This window comes from Eurosta solidaginis, chromosome 3 (genome assembly GCF_040869045.1).
Source record: "Eurosta solidaginis isolate ZX-2024a chromosome 3, ASM4086904v1, whole genome shotgun sequence".
NCBI classification, from domain to species: domain Eukaryota; kingdom Metazoa; phylum Arthropoda; class Insecta; order Diptera; family Tephritidae; genus Eurosta; species Eurosta solidaginis.
In genome coordinates this window covers 113,510,838-113,531,150 of record NC_090321.1, presented here as the reverse complement: position 1 = coordinate 113,531,150, position 20,313 = coordinate 113,510,838, and the positions used below count along the sequence as shown (strand labels likewise).

At 35.2% G+C, this 20,313-nt stretch overlaps 1 protein-coding gene across 11 annotated transcripts in view; it reads right to left on the bottom strand.

Annotated features, from left to right (window-relative positions):
* The window catches only part of Obsc (Obscurin), a 2,548,720-nt gene that overhangs the window by 1,242,876 nt on the left and 1,285,531 nt on the right, over positions 1 to 20,313 (bottom strand). For all 11 annotated transcript variants that reach the window (XM_067772951.1, XM_067772955.1, XM_067772952.1 and 8 more), the window contains 2 exons: positions 5,951 to 6,811; positions 5,785 to 5,890 (listed from right to left, as the gene is read on the bottom strand). In XM_067772951.1, the coding sequence (XP_067629052.1) occupies positions 5,785 to 5,890; positions 5,951 to 6,811 (967 nt within the window). The remainder of the gene's footprint in view (positions 1 to 5,784; positions 5,891 to 5,950; positions 6,812 to 20,313) is intronic.

The following is a 20,313-nucleotide window of genomic DNA, read 5'->3' as shown; positions in this document are numbered from 1 at the left end:
CTGCGTATTGTTTCCTTCATGATTATATTTAGAACTCAATAAAACATAATAGGATTAAGGGCTTCTTAAGATTGTTTTGTACTTTATATATTTTAATTCTTATTTTGAAAAATGATTTATACTTTCTAACTTTGTCTTCAACAATTCGAAAGAAATTTATACTCCGATTAACTAAAGCGATTCATGTCTTTCGTACTGCTTATTTTTCTGAATACCTTGACCGATTGCAAGACTTTAGAAATTGCACTTAGCAACATTTTGCAAAATTTTAAATTTCAACAAAGATTTTCGATATTATAATTAAAAAAATCAAAATAAGTGCTTCACCACTGAAACACTGGCACTATGGATTTCGGGATCTTCACGGTAGGCCTCAGGAACATGGTTTTGTGAATACGACGTTAAGCGCGGATCTCTACAGTTGTCTACGCCTTTAAGAAAATTCGCCTAGGTTGGCACTCTAAGTCACTTCACCTTCGTTTTGCATATTTATGGTTTTAACTGATGCACTTATTATTTTATTTTAGTGCAACGTAAAATCGTTTGAAGTTTTTGTTAGTTTATACTAACTTAGTGCAAACAGTCACTATACTTCACATTTTAGCTTTTATTCTTTAATAAATCGTTTTTAAATATTTTCTCGCCAAGATATCCAAGACGTTTTCTTTTCAATTGCCGACAAAAGACTGACTTTTCCTCCTCAAGTCAGCATCAAGCTCAGCTCCAAAAAGTCTTGCTAACCTTGAACTAATGTTGAACTAGGACTAGCGGTATTTACTGCTATTGTTCCAGCTTAGTGCAATGTTAATCCATAAACAATTGGTAGGCATAGAAGAATTTGAAATAATAGTCGGCATAGGTGACTTCACGATCACGCTACTTGAATATGCTTTCTGTGCTCTAATTACTAATAAAAAACTACTTATATGTATTCATTGCCAAAAGGTTTATTATTAGCGAATTAGGTATTTTGTGAATTATGTATTTAGGAATTAAGTATGAAATATGTATTCCTAAGTTAAGTAAGTATGAATTCCTAAATTATATAAGTATGAATTAGGTATTTATTACTAGCGCAAACATTAATTAGACATTCACGAACTAATTAAATATGAATTAAATATTCTCGAATTACGTGAGTATGACTAAGGTTTAGATGAATTCTGTAAGGTTAACTAAATATTCCCGAATTAGGTAAACATGAATTAGATATTTATTCATTAAGTATAAAGTCGGTACTCATGAATTAAGTACATATGTATTACGTATTATTGAACTAAGTAAAGATATATCAGGTATAATGATAAATAATTAATAAATAACTCTGGTGTTTTCCAATTAGGGATGAGCGAATTAACTATAAGAAATTGAATTACGAATGGGTGAATTAGGTAATTGCGAATTAGGTATTAGCGAATTAGGTACGCGCGAATTAGCCATAGTTAAATAGATTACGAATTAATGAATTAAGCATTTCCACAATAGGAATGAGCTATTTCGGTATATATACGGAATAAATATGAATTAATTTGGTGATTACAAGTTAAGTATGCGCCAATTGGGTTTTAACGAATTAAGTAAGTGGTGAACTAGGAATTTATGACTGTTGCCTTTTCGTATTAAATATTCACGAATTAAGTAGGTATCAAATAACTATTAACAAATTACGGTTTACGAACTAACTTCTGATGACTTAACTATTGACGAATTAAGTAATATTTAATTTAGAATTAAATGCCTTACATCAAATCCCGACGAAAAAAAACTATAGTATTTTAAGCCGAACTAAAGTGACCGACTGCAAAATGTAGCGCCACGGGTACTTTAAGAACATTTTTTTTTTCTTTGTTCTCCAAAAATCGCCTGATTATCCCGCTATGATTTATGCAAAAAGTATGTAGGTATTTAATGTAACGCCTACAATACTTCTTCTATTGTAGCCATATCACCTTATGTAGAAGAAAATTCGATACTCGAATAGCCCTGTACGGTATATTTGACATGAGCGCTACATAGTCTAACAAATTCTGCTGTGGTAAGTGGTGAATGTGACCTACTAGAATTTTGTGAAGCTTGCTTCACACGATTTTTGTCCCTGCAACATCTTACTTTTCGATAATCTTTGGTTACTGTTGGGTTGCTGTTTGCATAGTTACTGTTGGGTGCTAACTTATATACAGATATATTATATCTCCTTAGCACACAATCATTAGCATACATGTACATGCATACATACCAGAAAATAAAACTTTTGTTTTAGAATTTCAACGAAGATTTTAAGATTTTTAACGAAAGAGTATTTCTCAATAGATGTATGCATTCTTAACCATCAACATCACTACTTACTTAATTGCCGCTAAACAGTTTAAACGGTTATGTCCGCTCAACAAGGCGCGCTAGTCGCTTCTTTGAGTTAACTGACGCCAATCAGTCCAAAGAAATTTAAGTCGGTTTTCCTTGACAATGCAACAAAAGGAGAAATAAGTGCTGAAAAGTTCATACGAGATTTATATTTTTGGAATCGGGGTTAAGGTAACTTCCCGATATCCTAGGATCCTGAAACTTAGGGCTCAATTTTGTTGTAATATTTAAAATAAAATATTATTCAGGCAGGGACCAAGATATTTAGAAAATCAGTTTAGAGTATTGGAATTTTGCGATCGATTTTTAAATAGCTTTTTATAGAAGCCTAAAATCTTACATATAGTAAAATGAGAAAAAATTTCTGCTAGGTAGCGCACGGGTCGTAGTATTTGGGTAAATCTTACTGATAGGATGGAATCTTGCGATCAGTTTTTGACCTATACTGAGCTCCAATTTTAAAACCTTGTGCGTAGTTGAACACCCGTTAACAACGCATCAATAATTTTAAGGAATTTCTCATTGAGGTAAAAATTGCTTCCTCACAAATACATAGTTAGTTATATCGTTAGCTTAATGTGAAAATGTCACTTTTTACGAATTTTAGAGAAGACGAAAAAAACTAAATAATTTTTGAAATAACCTTTTTTTTCAAAACTGTGAATGAGGATACCTTAGTTGCAATACTTTTGAGTGTAGAAGCTTTAAAAAGATAAATAAAAATCATGTATGCCAACCCAGCAGCTATTTTATGACTTATCACAATTTCCTCACTCAAAACAAATTTTTTCTCCTGACTTAGCACTTTTTACTCAATATGTTTCCCCATCACTCCTCCCCTTTAATGATTGAAATATTACACTATAACTATATATTTCACAAAAAATACTATTTATTTGTCAAACTATTTCTAATTATTGGCGGCCACCGCCTACCACACCGAATGCCCTGGGTTCACACCCCGGGCAAAGCAACATCAAAATTTTAGGAATAAGATTTTTCAATTAGAAGAAAGGTTTTCTAAGCGGGGTCGCCCCTCGGCAGTGTTTGGCAAGCGCTCCAGGAGTATTTCTGCCATGAAAAGCTCTCAGTGAAAACTCATCTGCCTCGCAGATGCCGTTCGGAGTCGGCATAAAACAAGTAGGTCCCGTCCCGCCAATTTGTAGCAAAAATTCAAAAAAAGAGCACAACGTAAATTGGAAGAGAAGCTCGGCCTAACATCTCTTCGGAGTTTATCGCTCCTTACTTTTATTTATTTATTTATTTTGTTTCTAACGTTTCTGATCTGGACTCTTTTGCCGGATGGTGCGCAGAAAATAAATTATTTTTAAATTCAAACAAATGCTGTGTTGTGTCTTATTCAATAAAGACAACTGCCACATACTTTATCTACAAACTAAATGCTAAATCTCTTTAATCGTTGTCAAGAGAGTAAAGACTTGGGTGTAATTTTTGACGCCAAACTCTCTTTTTCTAGTCACATTGATTTCGTTGTTTCAAAATTTGTTGCAATGGTTGGGTTCAGTAGACGAAATACCAGCAGCGACTTTAAGGACCCTATGACGTTAAAGGCACTTTATATATCTTTGGTCAGAAGTGTTATTGAATATTGCTCAATAATATGGAATCCTTTCTATAAATCTAACTCCTATAAAATTGAGAAATTTCCAAAAATTTTTACAAAATCGCTTTACGTATGCTTCATGGCCAGACGGCCTCCCAGCAGTCACAAATTGCTTGTTCTTAAGGCTTTGCATGACAGAAGAACTTTTATCTCACTCATGCTTGCCTATTATGTAGTAAACTTTAGCCCGAATTGCTCTGATTTATCTACTTTATTCATTCCATATATTCCACTGCGTGATCTTCGGCATAATAGATTATTTATCGAATAAGAATTGAAGTATATTATAGTCAGCGCAAAGCATTTATCATACACCAAAGACATGTCTCAATTGGGTAAATCCATTCTCAAGGGGTTGTGTACGCAACCCTCTCAAGGGGTTTCCAGCACAATATATAGCTTCTCCAACCCAATTGTCAACTCACCTAACCATGGCGAATACTGTTTCAGGGACGGCCGAGGCTCTAGCGACCCCAAGTTCCTCATGGAACTAGGGGGTGGGGAGGGCGGGATGGCCTAGGAGGTTTAATGTGGTCATATTAATCGTTCCCGAAATGGTCGAGCTAGTAGTACTTTAATAGTGCTTTGTTACCGGAACGTACCGCATCTATATCCGGCAAAGGGCCATCAAAATCGGTAACACTCCCCAAAGCCTTCGGGGAGTGTCTTTATCATTAACACAACAAAAACAAAGCATGTACTTTTAAACTGAATGAATTAAATAAATAAATAAAATGCGCGCACAAAGAAATGACTAGTAATTCAGATTGGTATTACTGACAGGTTGACTTAGCACATGTTTTTTAAAAGCTGACGACTTAGCACATTTACACATCATTGCCCACAGCACGTAAAAATGAAAAATTTAAATATTTTTTTTTATGATCGATGTATTTTGAATTCCGTTTTAAAACTGCATTAAAATACCATTTTTCAAAAAAAGTGACTTAGTACATTTTCACATTAAGCTAACGATATGTATATGTGAGGTTGCAATTTTTTACCTCAATGAGAAGTTCCTTAAAACTTGATCGCAAATTTTTTACATATTTCGCAACGGGCGCCTCCTATCGGAATTTTTCACTTTACATAATGCATTATCATCGGGTTCTCGACTAAATACCTAGTATTAAGTTTTCAAGGAAGTCCCTCAAAAATGTATCGCAAATTCCATTCGACCAGTACGATTTTTCAGAAGATCCGTGCAACACCTAGTGACATTTTTTGTCACAAATTTTCAACTGCCATTGAACCCTGTCAACCACGTTTTAAATTTCAGGTCTTTAGCTCATCGGGAAGTTCCGATGGGGACCAAGACAATGCAACAAAAGGAAAAAAAGGAAGATAAAATTTTGTAAAGTAATTTCTTTATAAAAATGGACCAGAAGAAACAAAATACGTCTCTTTAAACAACGACATAATCTTTTTGAACTTGGATATTCAAGTTTTAGCATAACCACTGTAAAACTTTTTATGAGGAACACAAATATAAAGGTGAAGTGCGATATATATTTATTCCTCATAAAAAGTTTTACAGTGGTTATGCTATAACTTGAATATTAAACTTCAATGAGACTATGTCTTTGTTCAAAGAGACATTTTTGTTTCTTGTGGCCGATTTATATAAAGGAAGTACTTAAAAGTAATTTTATCTACCTTTTATTTATGTTTAATACCGTGCTTGCATCTTCGAGATCAAGCTCCATTCTTTGTTGTTACGCACTGACAACGAAAGCGCGGTAAGAGTATGTAAAAAATCATAATAAGAGAAGTTGATAACTTTAATCATGCTTTCTTACCACTTAACCGTTGGCTCAGGTACTGCGTAAATATCCGTTTCTAAAGTCAGTGTACCGTTCACTTGAACTTCAGTATCCTTCAAAGGCTTTCTAATTTTTGGTTTACCTATAAATGTGCATATTTTGTAGTTGTCATTCAATCTTAAATTATATATTTCATAGTTACAGTTCACAGTTACAACGCATTCGTTCTCTAGTTTGCCATAATCATTCATAATTCTGCAGCAGTATGTGCCATCCATGGAAGTGATAACTTCTTTAAGTACCAACTTATATACGTTATTCTCCTCTATGCGACGAAAGTCTTTTCGTTTCTCATCGATTTCTATCCCATCGATGTACCATTGAATTTTAGGTGGGGGATAAGCGTTAATTTGAACTTCTAGCTCCACATTACAATCGCCTTCAGTGATTGTAATGTTAGATAGCTTTTTGGTAAGTTCTGGAATACATTTAATCAATAGTTTTGTTTCACTTGATGCCGAGCCATATTCATTTTCAGCTTTGACTGAATAATTTCCCGAATCAACACGTGTTACTTCCTTTATCTTAAGTGTGTATTCATTTCCATCGACCGAAGTGGAATATTTTATGTTATTAACATTTATTTCATTGCCATCTTGATACCATCGTACTTTAGCTTCTGGAAATGCATCTATTTTAACACTCATTATGACAGTCTCCTTCTCCCCGTATATATATTCTTCTTCTAAATGTTTTTTAATAATTGGCTTCGATTTAACAACACATTCCCAGTATTCCGATGATTGGCTTAAATCGTTCGTAGCTCGAATCGAATAGTTTCCACTTTGATGCAATTCTATATTAGAAATTTCTAATACAACATTTTCAGTACTTTTTCCGATTAGTGTAGTAGTAACATTCACGTTTTTATTATGTGTAATATCTTTGCCGTTATTAGTTATATTAATAAGAGGTTTTGGAAAACCTTCGATTTCCATCTCCACTTTAACGGTTTCACCAGCGAAGCACGATACATCATTCACTTTCTTTATTTTTGGTCCAGCTAAAAAAAAAAATCATCAAATGTCGTTCTCTTCTTTGCTTACATCGGAATACAATAAAAGTGGTATTTACTAGACCCAGGTACCTATGTACATATATGTAAAGTGGGGAGCACAAAGGAGTAAAAGTTTGTGCGCCGTGCATTAAGTACTGCATAAGAATGAACGTTACAAAGAAAAAAAAAAATGTTTTCCTCTTATTTTATTTAGATAAATTCTTAACAAAACGGTCCATTACGCAAAATAGAAAACAAGTAATTCTACTTAAAAAAAAGTAAAATCAAAACAACTCGTATGTACTCAATTTTGCACCTTCGAGAAAATTTCAGGTTAGGGCCAATGTTTATTATTTGATCCTTTGCCCTTTAATGCGTATGACACTTTGTACACGGTTTGGCATACTTTCCACCAAATTCTGTATTATTTCATTCGAAATACCATTCCATTCCCTCTGTACCCGCTGCTAAACTCTTACAGATTTGTAGTGATTGGTCGGTGTTTAAGTGACTTAAACTATGTACATTTTTCGTTCGTTTGTTTCATTAGCCAGTGAGTGTGCTTGTAACTCTCAACTGGTTAGTGAAATATTCTAAAGACATAGGTAGTTAAAAATTTTTATCCCAAGGCGGGGGTTTTCAAAGCAAAACAAGGTGGCTCAACCCGCAGCAATACCTTGGAGCCCCCAGTACTCGCCCCAAAGAATAAATACAAGGTGCAACAGGTGCATAGTGGCCTCCCTCTCTAAAATAACACACAGTCCACTTAAATAGCAAATAATATAATAGCAAAAAAAAAAACTATTCGCCGGCCGAATCACCAAAGCTTACACAATCGGTATTTTACTAGCCTGCCTTTTCACAATGGGCCACAAATTCTCAATCGGATTGAGATCGAGACTTTGCGCTGGCCGCTGTATCAATAAGAAATTTCCCTCCGAAGCCATTCCTTCACGATTTTGGACGTACTCTTTGATATGTCGTTATAAAATAAGACATATGTCGTTAATAAATATGACATATAGTAGTGGTTCTAAAACGCTGCCATGGGGGACACCAGAAGTTGCTGCGAATGGAAAAGACGACACATTATATAGCCGAACGACACAATTTCTGTTCTCTAAGTAAGAAGAGATCCACTTCAAAAACTCAGAGTGAAAGCCCTGGCATTCAAGTTTTGCCAACAGTATTCGATGCGATACCCTACCGAAAGCCTTAGAAAAATAGGTATAGACCGCGGCGCAGAGTGGCATTTTTGCTTGGTAAAATTTTTCAAGTCATTTTTTTTTAATTTGAATTCAGTTTGTTTTTAAAATGTCCACAGTATATAACGGTAATTATCATTTCTTATAATTATTGTTCTTCAATGAATAATCTTCTGTCAAACTGTAAGTTGTTGATGACACACTAAGTAGTGCAATTTACAGAAGTGAAATAACGCGTGGTTTAAAATTAAATAAAACTTTATGGTGAAACAAAAGCTAAAATATTTTTTGGTTATTTAAAATCTATACGTAATTATATTATTTTGCAAGTGTTCAAAAGTTTTTTGGTCGAGTATTTTTTACGAAATTATGAGTTTTTTAATGTTTATTATTTTTGTGCTGAAAATATATAAAACCGTGAAAAGAAAAGCCTACCAAAAGTTTGAGCCACGCTGAACCACGATAGTTTTTGTATTTCTACTATAATTAAATATTGTTACAAATGATTCTTCAATCCCGTATTCCCGTTTTGATGTAATGACGATAACAAAGTGGGAGTTGTATGAGGTGTGGGTTGCAGAACGTGGCCAAAAGCAAAAAGATAAAGCCGTTTTAGACTACGTGTGTACTGTTTTAGGTAGGGAGTAAATATAGACGAGGGATTGTATGATGAATGCTGCAGTGAAGTTCGAATTCTTTATCAAAGTTTCGTATGATATGGATTCAAGTGAATTACACCAAAGCTAATTTTATTGGAAAGTTTGCTTCATGGTTTGAAGAAGATAAGAAATTTAAATATAGGTATGTTCAGTTGTGAACAAAAGAACAAGAAAAGGCTATAAGAAAGTTTTTTTTTTGGGTAAATTCAAAATTTTTGGAGGGGGTCCAGCCCCTCAAATCCCCCACCCCCTTCGCCAATCCTCGCTGAAGGGGGGTAAGGCATACAAACATATACACTTGGTTTGAATGAAATTTTTTCAGTGAGTTATTCATTTTTCGCGGCTAAATCATGCAAAAATGCCACTGTACGTCGATTTGGTAGCCCTTTTGAAAGCACTCCAAAAAGTCTTCCGTAACAAGAGCCAAATTAATTATGGTAGATCTACCCGCAACGTACCCGTGCTGCTGAGGACATAGTAGATGTTTCACGGAGAAGTAAGTTTTATTATTAACTACGCACTCAAATAGCTTTGACACTGTGGTAAGTTTGGAGATCGGCCTATAATTTCCGATATCATTTTTATTACCACCTTTAAAAATAGGCGTAATAAAAGTCAATTTCCATGCATCAATAAAAACTCCGACAGATATTGACATAATGAATATGTGCCTTAAAGGTACAATCAAAGATGAACAATTTTTCAAGAGGGCAGCTGAGAGGACATCTGCGTCAGTAGTGGCTGACATCTTTAGCTGTTCAATACCATTAGCTATGTCCAAATCAGTCAAACCGAGCTTACCGAAATCGATGGACGTATCTAAAATCGGCAGATAATCAGACGAAGCCCCATTATTATTATCCGTAACGAAATTCGAGGAAAATAATTCATCGTATAAGTCAGCCGCTTCCGAAATTGAGTTGGCCAAAACATCTCTAAGGTGAACCGATGTCGGTATATCCGAACAATTCTTTTTCGAGTTAATATAACTCCAAAAAAATTTAGGGTTACATTTAACACTGTTTTCAACATTATGAATATACCGCCGATACAAAAATCTGTTGAGCTTATTAAATACAGCTTTGTAAAATATTGTAACGAATTTAGTGAAATTACGCTTATTTCCAACATCTTGGTAACGTTCGTATCGCTAAGTTGTTGAATAAATAACTCCAATATTCAATAATGCAAGATGGTCTTTATTAGGCTACTTTGAAAGAACTTCACAATAACACTTATACTTCGCAACCAATAGCGTGCTGAAATCAAACTGATTAGTCATGCCTCAGCTTGTGCCGCTTTTATACTCTTCGGTTTCCTCGTTCACCCATTTCTCCTAAGGTCTAGTAATTTCGTGAACTTGATGCTTGTTTACCAGCTATACACACAGGGCCGTAGAGAGAAAATCCGGGCCCTCTATAAAAAATCCACTAATACATTTGTTTAATTTGAATTAATGACGGCTCAGTCATGAATCATTATTGATGGATACATCAAAAAAATTTTTCCAACATCACCAAATGATTTTTGGACTAAAAGCTGAAAATAAAATAACACAGAATATTTTCTATTTATACTGTTTTATTGTAACGTAGAAATAAAATTCTCTTTTAACAGCCACGTATTGTTTTAAATAATCTTTTCTAGTTATTTTGTAACATTTTAGTACATTTCTGATAAATATAATTATGATTATAAATTTTAATTATTCAACATAGAAGGTTCGGATATCAAAGAGCGGCTTTTCTTGCATTTTGCGCTGCAAAATTTTTTATAATAATATCAAAATTTAACTATCTTTCCAAGCCGGATTCAACACAAATCGTGGCAAGTCCCGAAATTCGGCCTTGAGATGATCACGATCTACGAAAGTTGTTGATTCTTGCAAGGACGCTGAAAGAACGTTCTGCACTAGCTACAGCGACAGGTAGAGTGCAAAAGATACGTAAAGCAACACAAATGTTGGGGAAAATTATATACAGATTTTGAACATAGATGACATTTAGCAATGCCAATGGTGACAGACCTTTATCAAAATTTGCTTCGTAAATGTGCTTCAAGTGAATTATTTCGCAATCTAAGCTTTGAGAAACGACCGACTTGTATTTTTCGACAAATTTTGCTGCACTTGCCCGAACCGTAGTTTCATCCATGTCTTCAAATTGCCACAAAAAGGAAAACGTCTAGCTCAAATTTCTCATAGCTGCAAATCGTTCAGTAATGCCAGTGATTACTGAATCAACGATCAGCAAGAATGCATTGTTTTTAGAATCAGACTCTGGATCATTGGTAATCATCTCATTTCCATTATCTTCAAAACGTTTTTTGGGTTTTCTCATTCGAATGTCCGGAAACTTTGGCGAGATGTTCAATTGAATAGCAACTGTTTTGCATTCTTTTAAAATTGTTTCCCATTGGCTCGTGATCAACTTCAAATCAGCTAATAAGGCATCTAGATGTCGGGGTGCCCCCCATAAATTCAGAAAACAAAAATTCAGAAACACATTTTCAGAAAACATTAGTCAGAACCCTTTTTTCAGAAAGACAAATTTCAGAGGTCAAAACTCAGAAGTGAAACTGCAGAAGTCAAATTTCATAAAGTGATCAGACGACAGAAAAAACATTAAATTTTTCTCAAAATTCCGAAATGTTTATTTATTTGGAAGGAATTATGTATAAAGGAAAAGTAGTAAAATCTAAAATTTTAAATTATGTGCAATAGCAAGCATGTAATTAATTAAATCTTTTCGCGTTTATATTTTTCAAATAAATTTACAATGTTAAAAAAACGAAGTCTTTATATTTTATCTTGCGATGGCTTGCCTCCAGCTGAAAATTACTGCAGTTTTTTTTTTACTGTTATTGCATGTTTGATTTTTATTTTATTTATTAAATTAAATATGTTAGCGTGTGTCCCAAACGCACTTCGAATGATTTTGTGCCACCTTTCGTTAGAATTATTTTTACGGACTTCACCCAGTTTCCATAATTGGATATGACGCCATCTTTCGGCGTTGCTGTGTTCCAAGCTGAAAAAAATTTCAGAAGGCAAAATTCAAGTTTGCGCAAAATTTAATGTTTTTTTTTGCTGTCTGATTACTTTCTGAATTTTGACTTCTTAATTTTGACTTTCTGAAAAAAGGGTTCTGACTAATGTTTTCTGAAAAAATGTGTTTCCATATTTTTGTTTTCTGAATTTATGGGGGGAACCAGAAGTCGGACCTCAACATCATTGGCTGCGTCTCTAGCTTGGAGTACGACGTTTCTTTCATTAATGGTAGTCAGTAAATTAAACCAAATTGAGGACAGCAAGATACATTCGAACTTGTTGATGTGCTTGAGAATTCCGGTAATATCTCCGTATGCTTGTGCAGTCAAATTTAGCTTAAGTAATGCGTTTAGTGCTTGTGTTAATCCTGGAACATGGTTTGCGAATGGTCTGATTGCCTCAATTCTAGCCGACCACCTAGTGTCTGAAAGACTGTGAAGAGAGCTTGGTACATTTTCGTTGTGGACTGATGCTGAAAGTAGTAAAACATTTTTTTATAACTCCGAAGAAAGTAATAGCAGCCGTACAACATTCTGCAGCATCAACACCACATAAATTGAGGCTGTGGGTTGCAGAAGGCATGAACGTGACTAGCATCAGACATAGATAGCATCAACGATAATAGCAAAATACTTGGCTTTCTTGCCTTGAACTAATATAGTTTCCCTCACGTGCTTTGCACAAATTTCTATAAACTCGTTCTGAATGTCTGGGGAAAGATAGTGAAATTGTAAACGTTTGTGCTGCTGTTGTGAAATCCTAACTTCTCCAAATGATCTCTAGGTATCGGATCATAATGGTTTATGAGATCTTAGATGCCCAAAAAATGTCCATTGTTTCGTTCACCAAGATATTATACTTTCGCCTTTGAAAGCTAGGCATCTTTCACCCAAAAATAAAATAGTGTCCAAAATTCTATATAAAATTTCTTTCCACTTTTGAATTTCAGTGATTAGCTGTTCATTGATAAGTGTATCAATTATAGCCTCCTTTTGAATTAGATTTTGTAAAGATCGCCATTGCATATAACATTTAATGTGATCTTGAATATTTTCGTGTGCTGGCAGTCTTCCATACATGGAATTTCGAATATCCGCCAGGACAACACATTTTAGGTCGATTTAAAGTATTGGTGCTTAAAGGGCCAGGTAAACTTCCTAAACCCTAACGCCATAGTCGTAACCATATTTTTACTTATCCATATCAAATTCGCATCAGTTATTGGTGCCTTTACCAAAAAATTGTGAAAATTTCATAAAAATGAAGAAAACGCAAAAAATTATAAACCTATACCACAAAAAATAAGTATCTTAGTCAAAACGTATCCAAAATAATAAATAAAGTCTACAAAAAGTTAATAAATTCTCCAACCCAAATATTTTTAGGTTATGGATATGGCGAAAAACCAAAAACCAATTGGTTGGCTATGGTATGGTTATGGCGTTAGCGTTATGGTATGGTACCATTAATCGATTACATTGATTAGTTTGATCAGCTGTTTTATCTGGTTATGGATAAGTCACCATTAATTGGCCTTTAACAGACGACATGGTAGGCAATAAAAAGCATTGCTACTGGCACTCCACACTAACCAGTCACGCTCCACTTTCTCTCCATTTGGCAAGATTCTGTTTAACAACGAGGTAGGAAATGCCTCATCATAACAATCACGTGGAAAAATAACAGGGCATTTTTGATGATCTCGACGAATTATTTCGTTGACTTCTTCAGATCGCAAAAACTCATTATTCACGGTACCGATATCGAAGTCGTTTAAATAATCTGGATTTTGATGCAGAGTTGGTAGTATCGTTGGAAGACTTTTTGAAGATGAACCTTCATCAGTGTCACCACGAAAGCTTTTCGATTTCGGATTCATGTAAACATACATTTTTGTTTGATGTTTTTATTGTCTCCTCAGGCCCAGGCAAAAAATCATTATCAATATTCGTTGCTTTTGAAAGTCGGCTTAAAATTTGCACATGGAACAACTAAAGACTCTCCTGAATTTAAAAAAAATGTCTTAGTACCTCTAAATCGCGGGCCCTCTGAGAAACACATTTTTGTTTGATGGTTTTATTGTCTCCTCAGGCCCAGGCAAAAAATCATTATCAACATTCGTAGTTTTTGAAATTCGGCTTAAAATTTGCACATGGAACAACAAAAGACTCTACTGAATTAAAAACAATGTCTTAGTACCTCTAAATCGCGAGCCCCCTGAGAAACACATTTTTGTTTGATGTTTTTATTGTCTCTTCAGGCCCAGGCAAAAAATCATTATCAATATTCGTCGCTTTTGAAATTCGTCTTAAAATTTGCACATGGAACAACTAAAGACTCTCCTGATTTAAAAAAAATGTCTTAGTACCTCTAAATCGCGGGCTCCCTGAGAACACACATTTTCATTTGATGTTTTTATTGTCTCCTAAGGCCCAGGAAAAAAATCATTATCCATATTCGTAGTTTTTGAAATTCGGCTTAAAATTTGCACATGGAACAACTAAAGACTCCCCTGAATTAAAAACAATGTCTTAGTACCTCTAAATCGCGGGCACCCTGAGAAACACATTTTTGTTTGATGTTTTTATTGTCTCCTCAGGCCCAGGCAAAAAATCATTATCAATATCTGTTGCTTTTGAAACTCGGTTTAAAATTTGCACATGGAATAACTAAAGACTCTCTTGAATTAAAAAAAATGTCTTAGTACCTCTAAATCGCGGGCCCCCTGAGAAACACATTTTTTTTGATGTTTTTATTGTCTCCTCAGGCCCATGCAAAAAATCATTATGAATATCCGTTGCTTTTGAAATTCGGCTTAAAATTTGCACATGGAACAACTAAAGACTCTCCTGAATTAAAAAAAAATGTCTTAGTACCTCCAAATCGCGGGCCCCCTGAGAAACACATTTTATCAGTCCCAGACAAAAAATTATTATCAAGGGGGAATCCCCCCATTCCATTATGCTTTTTATAAAACTTTTTCTTTAAATTCCTTAACCGTTTCAGTTCTATGGAGAACCGCGGAGGTTTATTTTTTGTTACTCTATGAGTTGGGATGTTATTCACACAGATGTCATAAATTGTTGACTTAAAAATATCATAACAACCAGTTACATCTGCATTTCCAAAAAGATGGTCCCAGTTCAAATCAAACAAAATGCTTAATCATCAAAATTACATCGCGAGTAATTAAAGGCAGCTCTAGTATCACAAGTTGGTAGTTCGAAAAATTGATTGATTGAATGGGCTATGATGTTGATTTGACGGCGAGATGTAACTAGCTGCTATTGAGAGCTTATGGTTAACATTGTAGCTTACAAATATTAGATCTAAGACCCTGTCTAGTAAGTTTAGAAAGCTATTAATTTGTACTTGTTCGATACATTGAATATTATCAATAAGGTATGACTCAGAGACAGTAGTAACATTCGATGGAGTTAGAACGGCATTACCACCCATAGAGCTTCATGAAATATTACCGATATTAAAATCCCCCAGGATACAAAGTTCATTGTCCCCAATTATATCATGCACAGCCAATATATTATCCACATGAGCCTTATATAGGGCATCAGAACTACCCGGCGGAATATAAGACACACAAATGTACAGGAACCCACAAGCGCCCTGCAATTTAATGCATAGTTGATCCAGCAAAGAGTCAGTATTATGTAAATGAAACAATGAAGCTCGAAGGTGTTTGCGTACAGCAATGAGTACACCACCACCTCTACTAAGACCAGTTTTTGCATAGTCTCTAGCCTTTCGAAATACATCAAAAAGGATTGAAAAACTCCACATCAAAAAAATTCTCTTTTAGCCAAGTTACATAAAGAACGAAACAAAGACATACTCAGTGTTGGTAACTATACCGGAAGTATTTTGACAGTAAATACAAATTTTACTACCACAAGTAGCGTAGGAGCTATTAATTTTTTGGGCTGCGACTGAACAGCTTTTTGAAAAAAATCAAAAGGAAGAATAGCAACGTTTTATGGCCACATGTTAGAGGTAAACAGCTTGTTAAAATACATTTGAGGAACACCAGATTTAAAATTTATGAATTTAATATTCTTAGGATCATTACCTTTTCTTATTAAATTACAGCATAAAATCGAATTACTATCTATATCCGCATGTTAAGCAACATAAGCGATTATATTATCAGACGTAACATTAGGCAGGAACCATGATAGGTGCAGCCATTTGCGACGAATCTTTACGCCAAGCTCGGTATCATTGTTGGAGCCAATTATGCGACGCCTGTGTTGAGCATTATTTTTGCCACGTTTTTTCGCAACAGTAGACCACTGTGCATCATCAGCTGATGATTTTTCAGGAGCTGAACTAATACTTGCCAAACCAGTTTCAGCCCTAGGCGCAGTTAATAAACCAGTAGAAAGTGAATTAAAAGTAGGGTTAACGCTCAGATGCATAATAGCTTTTGCATTAGTCGCGACAGTAGTAACAGCTTCATTTAAAAGAGAACCAGTCAAACGAGTAATAGTAACAGGCGCAGCAGAAACAGCAACAGCATCAGCACTAGCAGGAACAGCATCAGCAAGAGCGACAGCCCGAACAAAGGCATTAGTACCAAAAGCGGTAGAACCAATATTATTACCAGGCGACACTGCAATTGAAGTTACAGTGTGAGCAGCAACAACGGCATCATTAGAATGCACAGAGCGATAGCACCAACAAAAGCATTAGTACCAAAAGCAGTAGAACCAGTATTATTACCAGGCGCCACTGCAATTGAAGTTACAGTGTGAGCAGCAACAACAGCACCATTAGAATGCACAGGTGGAGGAGGAGAAGGCTTTTGCACTTTGTTCGAGTGCGCAACGACACTATCACCTGCCATTCCATTTTTGTATGAACGTAGGACCCGTTTATTCGAATCGATACCAGGCGTAGGCCAAATAGACCCATTGTTTACCGACTCGAAAATCTCAATAAAAACACCTATGATTTTGTCCAATTCCGAGATCGCGTTTATAAGTTTATCTTTTAAGCCGCAGAGTTCAGTTCGCGCAAGCAAAATTAGCACGGAGCTTATAAAAAACACAACCGCACTGCTCAAGTGTTTAAACGCAACTTCATATAAAGCGGCCACCGTGGTGTGATGGTAGCTCCGCCTACCACACCGTATGCCCAGGGTTCACACCCCGGGCAAAGCAAGATCAAAATTTTAGAAATAAGGTTTTTCAATTAGAAGAAAATTTTTCTAAGCGGGGTCGCCCCTCGGCAGTGTTTGGCAAGCGCTCCGGGTGTATTTCTGCCATGAAAAGCTCTCAGTGAAAATTCATCTGCCTTGCAGATGCCGTTCGGAGTCGGCATAAAACATGTAGGTCCCGTCTGGCCAATATGTAGGGAAAAGCAAGAGGAGCACGACGCAAATTGGAAGAGAAGCTCGGCCTTAGATCTCTTCGGAGGTTATCGCGCCTTACATTTATCTTTATTTTTAATATAAAGAAATAAAATAATGGTTACTTAGAAATTTTTGAGAATTATTGGATTTTCAATATTTGCTTCTTTTTTTTCTATACCATCTTTTTCAACTTGATTTTTCTCAAGTTGATACTAATTTTAAATCCTTTTTCCTTGGTACGTTGGGGTGGGATATATTTGAAACATATTGACATTGAAAATTAATAATCAAATCAATTCGAAGATCAGCGAAGATTAACAATTTTCCACCTAAGCAAAATCTGTTCAAGCACTAGCGGTCGTGTACCAAATATGAAAAAACTTTCTCAGAAGATAAAAATTGGAGAGATTTTTTGTAATAAGCAACGAAATTGTTTCCTCAATTTAGTATATCAGTGTTAATATAATGACGAACATTTCCTTGCATATTTAATAGGGGTTTCTTGTGCTTTTAGAAAAATTTTATTGTTTTAAAAAGAAATTCCAATGGCGAAAAAATATTGCCATTTTGGAAAAAAATTATTTGAGCGTAGAATTGATATCTGTGTCGCAGATTCACAGAATGGTATTTCAAATGAAATAATAGAGAATTTGGTGAAAGTATGTGAAACTGTGTACGAAGTGTCATACCCATTAAAGGGCAATGGACTATATACTGAACATTAGCTCTAACCTGAAATTTTCTCGAAGGTGAAAAATTTCATTTCATTTCATTTATTTTTTAGTCTATGATTTCATTAATCTTACAGACTAGATTTACATTCATTCAACTTAAATGCTAAGAAATTTATTTTATACATAATACGAGTAAAGCTTAGCGCTAAAGGACGCTCTCGAGAGTGCGAAGTCAAGCTCAAGGCTAAAAAAGATCCTGTTATATTCACTGAGGGCCCTAGAGATTGGGTCAAAATTGTAATAGTTAGCTCCGATAACTTTTACGTGGAACGGATATTGGGCACGAAGGGTTCTGCTCGGGACATTGAAGCCAATTTGCGCTAGTAGTTCCGGGCAGGCAACCCAACCACATATAAGATCATACACAAACAGCAGAGATTGAATATAACGTCTGGCCGCAAGAGACTTCATGTTTATGAGGGCACAGCGAGCGCGGTAAGAAGGTATTGGTTCTAAAAAATTAAGCGGTTGGAGTGCGAATCGAGTGAAACTTTTCTGTACTCTTTCCAGTCTTTGAGAATGAGAGGAATAAATTGGATTCCAAATTATGGAAGCATATTCCAGCTTTGAGAGAACTAAAGAATTATATAAAATTTTTCTGGTGTATGGATCTTTGAAAGCTCGCCCATATCGCCGCAGGAAAGCCAAATTGGAATAGGCTTTAGGAAGAATGGAGCTAATATGATTCGCGAAGGTAAAACCAGAGTTAAACATTACTCCAAGATCAACGAATTCCCTGACGCCTGAGAAATTATCATCAGCAATTGAATACGCGGTATTAATCGTATTGAGGTTTCTCGAAAGCGTCATAAAGAAACATTTCTTTATATTAAGGCGTAGATTATTTATAATGCTCCAATTAGTTAATCTATTTAGATCATCTTGTAAAAGACACACATCTGACATGCTCGAAATTGTTCTAAAAACTTTTATATCATCTGCGTAGAGCAGGTATTTTGAACTCCTAAAACAGGTTCCTATATCATTTATAAAAAAAAGAAATAAAATTGGCCCGAGAATACTACCCTGAGGTACCCCAGATGTGGCAATGAATGAATAAGACTTGGTATTCTCAATTTCGACGAACGAGGTTCTATTAATGAGATAGGACCCAATCCAACGTAAAAAGGTAGAATGGAAACCCAATAGTTCAAGCTTGCCTAATAGTATGCTGTGGGTGACAGTATCAAATACCTTCGCGAAGTCAGTATATACAACATCAACTTGATGTCCATTTTTAAACGACGAAATGCAAAAATGAGAAAATGAGGCTAGGTTCGTAACTGTGGAGCGACCACTGACAAACCCGTGTTGACACTCATCTATGGAACCTTTTATTACAAAGGATAGCTTCTCTTTTACCACTTTTTCAAAGAGCTTAGAGCAAGTGGGCAGTTTAGAGATGGGTCTGTAGTTAGTTACTATGTTTTTGTTGCCAGATTTAAAGATAGGAGAAATCGAGGCTATTTTCCACCTATCAACAAACTCACCTCTTGTTAGGGAAAAATTGAAAATGTAACATAATGGGACGCAAAACGACGTGCTACATTTCTTTAGAATAAACGACGAAAGCCCGTCAGTATCGCTTTTTATCGACGTTTCCAGAGCTAGGATGGCTTTCATAACGTCTTCCTCTGAGACTAACATGGATCCGAAGTCAACCATTTGTTCGACATCGGCGGAAAAATTATTAGCAGGGTTGCTAGTTACGAAGTTTGATTTAAAGAAATCTGCGAAAAGATTAACTGTATCCAATAAGCTCTCAGAAGCTATACCGCCGTAGGACATACAATTTAGGATATTAAGGCAACCTTTTTTAGATCGTATATATCTCCAGAACGCCTTAGGGTTTTCCTTCATCTCTACTTCATGCCGAGAAATATATTGCTTGTATAAAAATTTGTCAAGTACATTAAAGCTTTTACTATAATAAATATATTTTTCCTTATGAGAGACATCCTTCGAAGCTTTATAGAGTTTAAGATGTTTATTTCTAAGATTCTTAAGCTTTTTTAGATTTTTCGTATACCACGGAAGTTTATGCATTCTCGCGGGAAGTAAGGGTAGATTATCAGAGAAAATTTCGAGTATATTAAGAAGAAAGGCATCGTAACATTCCGCTACGCTTTTAGAGGCGAAAATTGAATTCCAATTTAAATCCAAAATTTTTTCATTTAAAGCATTAAAATCGGCGGCACGAAAATCAAACTTTGCAGTGGAGATTATACTCGGGCCTGATACAAAATTAAAAAATTCCAGAGTTAAGGAGAGTGGGACATGGTGCATATCGCACCTGCATATAGGGAAAGTGGCCTCCGAAACACTAAAAATCAAGTTTTCATCTACAAAATAAGATCTAAAATATTATTAAGTTCATTGTAAAATGAATTAATTTGGGTTAAGTTAATGCTGAAAAGACTATCTATAAAATTTATTTCGTGCGAGCTATTCACCCTTGTTGATGTTAAGATATCATTATCAAGTAAATTT